This window comes from Strongyloides ratti, scaffold srae_scaffold0000019, assembly GCF_001040885.1.
Source record: "Strongyloides ratti genome assembly S_ratti_ED321, scaffold srae_scaffold0000019".
Lineage (NCBI taxonomy): Eukaryota > Metazoa > Nematoda > Chromadorea > Rhabditida > Strongyloididae > Strongyloides > Strongyloides ratti.
Window position 1 is genome coordinate 1,411 of NW_020171537.1, and position 10,785 is coordinate 12,195.

Consider the following 10,785-nt stretch of genomic DNA (forward strand, 5'->3'; position numbering starts at 1 on the left):
AAATAAGAAGATATTAGTAAAAAAACTGTTTTTTCTTTATAAGTTTAACAAAAAAAAGTGTTAATTAAATATAGTTTTTAATTCATCATACTTATCTTTTTTTTATTTTTATATATTCTTTAATATAATATATAAAATATTATTATTATAACATTTAGGTAAAGTTATATAAGTAATGATAAAATCTTTAGTTTTATGAAAGTGTTTGAAATGTATGGAGTTAAAGTTTTAAGTTTATAGGAGCGCTTGAATTTTTAATATAAATAGAGAAAAATCTTCATGATAAATTATAAAAGTCATGATTTTGAAATTTATTAACAGAGATATTTTCGCTCATATTAATCGTTAATTATAAGTCTTAAATATAATTTTATAATAATTTATATTATAATTGTATTTTAGGAGTAATCGCCAGTTTTTTTATTAATAAAATTTTACTTCTTTCTGTCTAATTTTACTGGTTTTTGACAGTAGAAGTAAAGATTTCATCGTTTATTGAAAGGGGTTATTATTGCTATTGTCATTGTTTTGCTATATAGAGTGTATTTTTTATTGTATAAGACTGTTTTATTCCTGTTACACGTGGCACCTGATCATTGTTTATAGTATTGGAAAAAGGCATTGAATCAAGAAAATTGAGAGATATATATAATGAATATTGAAGTTCCAAAATATACAGATCTAAGCAAGGATATTAGTTCTTTTCTCAGAAAATTTTCAATTTTTCTAGAAAGTCAAAAGGTTAATGATGCTCAGAAACAAGCAATGTTAAAACTTTAATTACCAGATCCATGTTTAGATTATTTAGAAGGAAAAGAATTCCCCTGTTATCTAGATCTTGTTGATTGTTTAAAGTTTAAATATAATGGACAAATATCGAAAACAACTGCACAAAGCCGTCTCTCGAATTTTAAGTTTGAATTTAAAGATATTGAACAGGAAATATTGAATTTTTGTGAACTTGTCAAATTATGGTCTTGTATTACTGATGAAAAAGAAATTTTTAATTGGCAAATGGATAGATTGACAATATAATTAGGTGAAAAGAATCGTTATGCTAAAGAAAAACTTCTTAACTGTAGAAAAGATTATAGTTCAATTCAAGAAATAGCTGCTGATCTTGCATGTGTCATAAATATGTACAAAAACAATTCTAAGTTTGAAAAGAAAAAAAAAATTGAAAATTTCTGTTTTTATTGCAAGAAAAAGGGCCATATTTTTGAAGATTGTAGAAAACGTCTTAATTTATGCTTACGTTGTGGATCAAATAAACATTAGTTTGCTAATTGTTATAAATCTATAAATATTTTGTCAAGAAAAGATTTAAAAGAAAAATCTAGCTTATTTATTGTTAAAGTTAATGTTAATGGATATTCTTTTAATGGACTCATAGATAGTGGTGCTGAAACCACAGTTATTCCTGAAAAGATTGTAAAACAATTTTCAAATCTTAATAGTCTGCCTGATTCAACTGTTGAGACTATTGGCCAGAAAATAAATATGAAAAAGATCACTGGTAAATTTGATTTTATTGTAGATGGATTTCAAGGAACTTTATATGAAACACTGCTTACTGAAGATGTATTTTCACAATTCGATGGTATTATTGGAATCGATCTCCTAAAGGAGATGAATGTAATTATTGATATTGATAATAAAATTTTATTGCCAATAACACGAACAAAATTTAAAAATGTATTTTACATGGAAAGACATACTGATAAAGATTTAGAGGAATTGGAAGATAATCTCAAAATTGAAATATCTCGAGAATTTCCTGATTTGAATCCTGAATCTTATTATGATTGTGGAAATGATATAGCAGTTGCACCTGAACAAGTTTTTTTGGATTCTAAACTATTAGGTATAAAATTTTATTCAACTCCTAAATGTAAACATATCCAGGCTAATATACAAGAAATGCTTATGTATGGTATAATTTCTAAAAGTCAAGCAGTGAAGGTAATGCCCTTTTATCCTATTAAAAAGTTAAATTCTGAGAATCAACCGCTAATGTTTAAAGATATATATGAACAAGAATTTATAAGAATGCGTGCTCTATTGGATGCTAGAGAAATCAACAACAAAACAATAAAATTATCTTATAATCAAAATACGGCTTTAAGAATTATTCAACATTTAAAAGGATTTTCGTATGCATCAGGCTTTTTTTCAAGTGTTGCTTCACCCTAAAAATAAAGAATCATTCAATTTTACGTATAATGGACAAACTTACTCGTATAATAGGCTTTCACAAGGGGCAGTTAATAGTTCTATTATTTTCCAAAGAATTATGAAATTGTTATCGGAAAAATTTAAATTTGCCTATGAGGAAGAGACTGTACAATTGGAAGTATATCAAGATGACATACTTTTGTTAACTAATAAAAACAAAGAACATCATATTAAAATTTTAAAAATGTTACTCAAAGAACTACAAGAGCGTAAAATAAAAATTAGTGTTAGTAAGAGTAAATTCTTAAAAACTAGAATTGATTATCTCTCATGGACTTTTGAAAAAGATACAGTAAGACCTAGTGAATCTTCAATTTTAAAATTAACTAATAGAAAATTACCTGAAAAGAAAGGTCAATTATATCAATTCTTACAAAGTTTATGTTATTTTAAAATTACTATTAAAGATTGGGATATTCTTACAAGAGAATTATATAATATTTGTAAAGGAGAAAAAAATGAAAAGATAATATGGGAAGAAGAAAATAAAGTTAAGTTTAATAAAATTATAAATATATTGCTTGAAAAACCTTATTTACACTTAAAAAGAGATGATCTTCCTATTATCATGGTAGTAGATGCTTCTAAAGTTGCTGTAGGTGGTTATCTCTATCAAGAATATAAAAATAATAGATTGATACTTGGACATTTTTGTTTTATTTTGGGACCTTGTTTAAAAGATAGAAGTGCTACATATTTAGAATTAAAAGCAATAGCAACAGGTGTAGAAACATATAAAGATCTTATATGTGGTGAAACTCTATATGTTCATAGTGATCACAAACCACTTGGATCTTTATTAAATTCAAAAAGTATAACACAACCTAAGCACATGGAACTTTTATGTACAATAAAACAATATGTAAATGAAATTCATTATATACCTGGAGCTCAAAATAATATTGCTGATTATATCTCAAGGTGTACTCTCGAAAAGGGGAGGAATAATATCGACAATTTTAAAAATCAAATAAAACAAATAAATTATATGGAAAAGGTAAATTCTGAAGAGGATGAAATTATGTTAAATATTGTAAGAGACCAGAAAAATTTAAAAGAATATGATGTAATGTTAAATAATATTAAGTATATGGTTTCAAATAAAGAAGTAAAAATTCAAAAAGATCACTTAGTTATACCCATAAATAATGAACAAACAGCAATGAAAATTATAAAACATACATATGATAAATATGGACACATAATAGATAAAAAGTTGATTGAAGTAATAGAAAGAAAATATGAAATAAAAGATTTAAAAGATAAGGTAGAAAAATTTATAAAAAAATTGTTTAACCTGTCAAAGAACAAATGAAAGAGAAGGAATAAGACCAGAATTACAAACTATATCATATCCAGATAATGTATGGGAAATTGTAGCAACTGATGTTTGTATTATTGCACAATATGAGAAAATTATACAATTTATAGATACATTATCAAGATTTTGGATTCCGAAAGTTTTGGAAAATTTAACTAGTCAAGAAACTTGTAATGTGGCAATTAGAAAAGTCTTTTCAAGATTTGGAACACCATTAAAAATTATTTGTGACCAAGGAACAAATTATAAAAATTTTGAATTTCAAAATTTATGCGAATCTTTAAACATAGAAGTACATTATTGTACACCACAACATAAAACTGGAAATTCAGTATGTGAAACATCTTTTAGAACCATGAGAAAAATATTAATGAAAATCAAGAACATGATAGATGATAATAATAATTTTAATTTTAAGGACGCAGTGAATTATGCCAGTTTTATATATAATGTCACTGAATGTACAACAACCAAAAATATACCATTCCTTCTAATGTTTGGCCGTCTCCCAAATACTTCTGATTTTATTAATATTGGTTTCAAAAATAATTGTTCAATGGAAAAATTAACTGAAATGAGGAAAACTGCTAAAATTACTTCCCAAATATTAAGGGAAAAACAAAATAAGAATTTAAATGAATTTCGTTATGATCCTGAATTGAAAGTTGGAGATCTTGTTTTAATTAAGTCGAATACGGCAACAAAAATAGAAAGTCCGTATGAAGAACCTTATGAAATTAAAGAAATTAATGGTACACGTCTCTCACTAATAAAACCGGAAAACACCTCACGTGGCAGACCACTAATTAGGAATGCAGCTTAATGTAAACCATATTCAGTCTTAAGCACCGATGAGTAATGATAAAAATTTTAGTTATATAAAAGTGTTTGAAATGTATAGGGTTAAAGTTTTAAGTTTAAAAGAGCTCTTGAATTTCTAATATAAATAGGTAAAAATTTCTATGTTAAATTATAAAAGTCATGATTTTGAAATTTATTAACAGAGATATTTTCGCTAATATTAATCGTTAATTATAAGTCTTAAATATAATTTTATAATTATTTATATTATAATTGTATTTTAGAGGTAATCGCAGTTTTTTATTAATAAAATTTTACTTATAATTTTTATTTCAAATTTCTAGATAATTCTTATTTATTGTTATTTAACTAGTATAAAAATTAGTATTGAATCAGTTAAATTAGTTATTTAAGTCAATTTAAAGTTTGATAATTAAAGAAAAATAATTTGTTATAATCATTTAAAAATATAATGTTGAAAAATACATATATATATTTTTATAAATTTATAATAAAAAAAGTTTGAATTTTAATAACCTTTCAATAATATAAAAATATACTGTTAACAAAAACGCAAACACTTCTCCTACATTTTGAGTACTATTTTATTTTAATTCTTTTTATTGGAATATTTTTTAAAAAATTATTTTTTTTTAATTTAAAAGCACTTTATACTTTTTATTAATCGTATATATCTTTTAAGTATTTTTTTAAAATAATTATAAAAAAATAAATTGTACATTGATTTTTTTCTGAATAGAAATATTGTCTTAGAAAATAACTATTTTAATTGATATTTAAGCTAAAAACATTATTTTTTTTATTTACTATGTTTAAGAAATTTTTAATTTTATTTGTTAAAAAATTTAAAAAAAAGCAACTTTAAAAACATTGTCAACTTCTAATCAAAATAATTACAAATAAAAATATAGTTATTAAAACATGAAAAAATCAGGAATATAAATTTATTACTGAAAATCTATTGTAAACTATAAAACATTTTAGTCAATTTATACATTGTATTGGCAGAAGCTATTCATTTCGATTAAAAATGTTGAATTCATAATTAAAAACCTAAATCTACTATTAACAAAAAAAATATAATCGAAAAAGATAATTAAAATAATTAATGATAAAAAAATTGACGGAATAAAATAAAATAAAAAAAGAAATTCAATTTCTTTAAAAAATAATTAGTTGCTGTAAATTGGATTATAACATAAATTCTGAAAAATTTAAGTAATTACAGAAAAACATTAAAAACTTACTTCAAAACAAAGTTATTAATAAATAATTTTCAATCATTTTCTGAAATAAAGTAAAAAATTTACATAATTTTTTTGAAAAAATCTCAAACATTTAAAATGTTTTGTTATATTAAAAAGTTTAATTGATTATAATATAGTAAAAAATATAACCAAGCTTTTTATTAAGGTATTTTTTTTAAAAATTATATAATATTATCATATTATTAAAGATTACTTTAATAAATATTTCTATTTATTTTTATCAAAATATTATTTTAAATTATTCAAAGTTAATTCATCTTTTAAATGTAAAAAAAATTAAATAAAAGTTTCTAAATGGGTAAAATGAATTATTATTTAAAATGTTAAGCCCTCCAGGGGGCTCGAACCCCTGACCGTTAGATTAAAAGTCTAACGCTCTACCAACTGAGCTAGGAAGGCTACAGGGTTTCAATGCACATAAATTTCCACGAAAAATCTTCTATTTAAGTTTTAAGCTAAATTGTAGAATGAAATACGATTTCTAGACAATTATTGATAGCAATCTAACTAGTAAAAATAAAAATTTATATTTTTTTAATTTTGTTTTATTGATGTTTATACAACCAAAATAATTAGACCAAATAAATTCAAAAATTAAGAATAACATTTTTTTCTTTATAATACAAATTTTTTTAGAACATTTTGTAATACTTTATTTCTAAGAATATTTTGATAAAAAACATTAAGTAATTTTACTAAAACATAAAATATTTTTATAAAATTTTATTGTTACTTATTAATAAGTAGAAAACTTTAACTATGTTTTTTCTTTTATTGTGATTTTTTTTTATTTTCTATTTAATTTTTAATTAAACAAAGAAATATTATCATTTTCTCTTTAACTTTTATAATAAAATTATTTGTATAACTTTAAGAAACTAAAATTGTAAAAAAATATATTTACTTTTTATGATATTAAAATATATACTAATTTTGACATATCTAACAAACAAAATACAAGCATTTGTTAAATAATTAAATTGAAATAAAAAAAAAAGATTATTTTATGTATTAGCATTCTTGTGTCAAAAAAAATTGCATTACTTTGTAAAAGTGTTTTTCTTATATTCAATTTTAAAAAGGTTTATTTTGTAATTTTAAAATTTTTATTTTAAAACAATTTTTATGAAAATGATATATAGATAAGATTTTAAATAAACTTTAAAAGAGAATTTTAATATTGTTATTTTCAAAATTGTTTTTATTTTTATTCAAAATTTTCTCTTTGGATCAAAATCTGAATAATTAAAAAAAGTTTATTATTAGAAGATAACTAAATTTTTTTTTTACATACTTTTTATCTAATAAAGTTAACTTATTAAAAATAAATTGTACTAATAAAAAATTATTATTTAAATTGCAGAAAATGTTTTTTCAATAAAATTTAAGGGTTAAAATTATTCGAATTAGAACATATACTGAGAAGGCCAAAAAGGCTTTTATATAATAAGTTAAAAGAAATTGATAAAAAACAGAAAATGATAAATTAAAAAGAGTATAAATATTAGTAGATTTGAAAAAAAAAAAGTAATATAGTTTTAGAGGATGATATTTATTTTAATCTGTGTTTAATTGTAGGTGTATTAAGTTTAATAATTTTAATTAAATTTTGCTTAATATATATAAATATAGATAAAACAAAGTAAACTTACTTTTAATACTTTCAGTTTAAAAAAGTCGTAATTTATTTATCTGTGTAATTAATAAACTATCAATAGATTATGAGACTGAATATTGATACAGCAAATTTACTGAATGAACTTAAACAATATAAAGTGCCATTATTAGATTAATCAAACTGTGGAATATGGAAAGACTGCATGGAACTATCGTTACATATGTTAAAAACGTTTTTGGATAAATATAAATTGAGACAAGTCGAGATAAAGAAAACAGCACTAAGAACAACTTTGTCAAATGAGTTGTCAACTAAATTGGTAGAAATTAAAATAACAGCTAAGTTAGTGAAATAAATTGAAAAAAAATTTGAGAGTTCAATGACTGCAGTCATGCTGGAGGCAGTAAATCGGTTACTAATGAGTCAATAAGATGCTATGTCTATAGCGAAAGAAATCAAGAGCATAAAAACAAGATGGAATAAGTTAGGTGAAAAAATATTAGATGAGTTGTATGCAGCTATTCTTCTGACAAAACAAGGAAATTAATACAATTATTTAAACTTGAGTTTTGAGAACACAATAATTGTGGAAACTATAATCTCAAGACTTAGGACACATAAAAATTTAAGAACAGAATGTAGTGAGAAAGGAGAAGCGTTTGTTTCCAAAACAAATTGGAGAAAAAGTTCTATTTGCTATGCTCGTAACAAAAAAGCACATTACAAAATAGGGCTCAAAGAAAAATATGGGTAAAGAAAGAACGAACACTATTGTTGAAGAAAAGGAGTGGGATCTGAGTATACTGAAAGAGGGAAATACCTCTCATGAATTGAATCTAACAATGAAACATTCAAATAAAAGTTCAGAAAAAATAATTATAGACTCAGGAGCAACACTAAATATTATAAGAACTAAGAAAATTCTATGTGAAGTTAAAGATGTTGAACCAAAATTAATAACGTATGGAAATGGACTAACAACCAAAATAAAAAAATGGGTAACATAAAAATAAATGGTATAGTAATTCAAGAATGTTATTATGAACCAAATAAGCTGGAAATTTATTATCCGCGTCAAAATTGGTAGATAAGAACTTAATAAAATTTGACTCAAAAGTAGGTCCAGTTGTGTAGAGCGAGGGAAGAATTTCAGTCAAAATTGAAAGAAAGGGTAATATGTATATTTTGGGTACGAACAAAACCGCTGTAAAAGTTGAAGCATAACGTTATACTGCAAAAAAAAGATTTTTTATGGCATAATAGAATGTGCCATTGAAACATGGAAGATGTTAAATTGAAAACAGGTATGAAACATAAAATTCAAAAACCATGCTCAACATGTTTATTAAAAAAGATTAAGAAAATACCACATGTATTAATATTTAATGAAAGTAAACCAATAGAAAGAGTTGATTTTAGATTTATCTCCCCCATTTTCAAAAAGTCATAACTTTCTTCAAAATGTTTTTTTATATTATATTTTGAAAGATGATATTCTTTTCAATTCCCCTTTCTAACTTAAAAAAAATTTTTTTAGAAAAATTTAAAAACTTATTTATGTAGTAAGCAAAAAAAATTAAAAAAATTGATAGCAAGCTAAAATTATTTAACTATAGTAAATTTATAAAGTCTAAGATTGTACGAAAGACCAGATAAGAGAAAATTACTGGCTATTATCCCTTATGAATACCCTTAATGTACTAAGTTAATTTAAATACTTTTTATTACGCTTATACAATCACAATATATATATAGTAAAATAGTTTCTAACGTAGGCTACTAGATAGTTTCTATAAATCAGTAAAAATATCCTAACGTGGCCACGAAGAATACTAAAACCTAAAAAAAGTAAAAATTAATTATACAATATATAAAAGTTATAAAATCAATGTATTAAGAAATGACTATACTTGTCAAAATCTATACTTTATATACTAAATTTGTCATTATATTTTAAATTTATCATCATTTCTTACTCTATTTCTATGAAAGTATTTCGTACAAATTAAATATCAATTACTTTTTTTTCATTCATTTTTTATTAAAAAAATCAAATAATTTTTTTATTAATTTTAATTATTAATATTTAAAAATAAGCATAAAAAATTTATAATTATTATTACAAATTAGCATATAAAATTTAAATATGCAAAAAAAAATTTTTTTTATGGTACTTTTCTGTTATATCCCACGACCAAATTAAAATGATGGGAAGTACTTGATAATTAATAAAATTTTCTCAAATAAAATCTTAATTACATAAAAGAAATAGAATGGACTTCAATAAAGTATAAATCATAAAAAAATTTTTTCACATATCAACTGATAACGATGGGAACAAAAAATGAACTGATAAAAATTGGAAACGTGATAGGATTTGAAATTTGAGTCATTTTTTTTTCATTAATGATAAAAATTATGATAAATTTATTTTTTTTTAGAATATAATAATGAACTTTTTACAATTACCTGCTGCAGTTGCTGATGAAAAAACTGCCATCAAATATTTTCAAAATTATGGAATATTTCCTAAAAAAAGAATGCAGCAATGAACATGAAATGAAATTGCAGTTTGGAAAGCAGATTCGTTGGAGAATCTACATAAAAGAATGTAGAGCAGAATCAGGAGTAAGAATTAGTACTTGGTTTCAAGATATCAGACTTCCTTATTTGGACAACAGCCTTATTCATTTATTGCTGAGAGGATGAACAAACTTCTGTAGATTTTTGTAAAAAAAATGAATATTAGGTACAATACGACGAAAAATGATGTTTTTTCTGTGAAATGAAAAAAAATTGAAAGATAATATTTTTTTTTAAATACAAATGATACTAAATTTTCTTCAACTATTCTTGTTGCGTCATTTTTATCTCAATCAAAGTTAAATATTTTTACAAATGAAAACGAATAAAAAATTATCTTTGTTGAGATTATAAAACCGGATGATTTAAAATTATCAAATAAAACTGTATCGGAAGATGCTACAAAAATTATAAACTTTAATGACGTGTTTATATATGTTATTATTCGCAAAATGAATGATAATAAATTTAAATTAACAAGAAGAAAGATGCTGTCAAAACAAAATTATCGTATTCTTATACAAGGTGCTTGAATTCATTTTTTGAAAAATTCGATTTGACACCAGAAACTATTATCAACATTCATACGGATGATTTAGTAATAGTTAACTTGCTTCGTGATATTTATCAAGATACAAAAACATTTACTTCAAACATAACAGCTTCAGCTATAAAAAAAATGTGTGAATAAAGAAATATGATTGATAAAATAAAGAAACCCAATGTTCTTTTTATCAAAAATATAAATGACTCTGAGATAATGAATTTTGCTGAAAAAGAAGCATCCAAATTGCTTCATGGAAATTCAATAAGTTCAATGAAAACAAATGAAGAAACTAGTTTATTCGATTCAACAACAGATGGTGGAATATAAAAAAAATATCAATTTAAACATAATTTTTGTTTAAAATATAAAAACTGTTTTTTAATTAGATATA

At 22.7% G+C, this 10,785-nt stretch overlaps 3 protein-coding genes across 3 annotated transcripts; all 3 read left to right on the forward strand.

The window, feature by feature from the left end:
- Positions 1-799: 799 nt before the first annotated feature.
- SRAE_0000073700 (Reverse transcriptase domain and Integrase,catalytic core domain and Zinc finger, CCHC-type domain and Peptidase A2A, retrovirus, catalytic domain and Ribonuclease H-like domain and Peptidase A2A, retrovirus RVP subgroup domain and Aspartic peptidase domain-containing protein) lies at positions 800-4,379 on the forward strand (the record flags this gene model as incomplete). The annotated part of the gene is made up of 5 exons (XM_024646673.1): positions 800-979; positions 1,040-1,258; positions 1,322-2,153; positions 2,248-3,450; positions 3,542-4,379. Coding segments are annotated over 5 exons (3,272 nt in total), but the record flags the coding sequence as incomplete, so codon positions are not given.
- A 3,631-nt stretch (positions 4,380-8,010) lies between these two features.
- On the forward strand, positions 8,011-8,271 carry SRAE_0000073800 (Hypothetical protein; the record flags this gene model as incomplete). The annotated part of the gene is made up of 1 exon (XM_024646675.1): positions 8,011-8,271. One exon carries the CDS (start codon positions 8,011-8,013, stop codon positions 8,269-8,271), a length of 261 nt encoding a protein of 86 aa, XP_024500829.1.
- A 1,510-nt stretch (positions 8,272-9,781) lies between these two features.
- SRAE_0000073900 (Hypothetical protein) lies at positions 9,782-10,721 on the forward strand (the record flags this gene model as incomplete). The annotated part of the gene is made up of 2 exons (XM_024646676.1): positions 9,782-9,892; positions 10,605-10,721. 2 exons carry the CDS (start codon positions 9,782-9,784, stop codon positions 10,719-10,721), a joined length of 228 nt encoding a protein of 75 aa, XP_024500830.1.
- Positions 10,722-10,785: the final 64 nt, after the last annotated feature.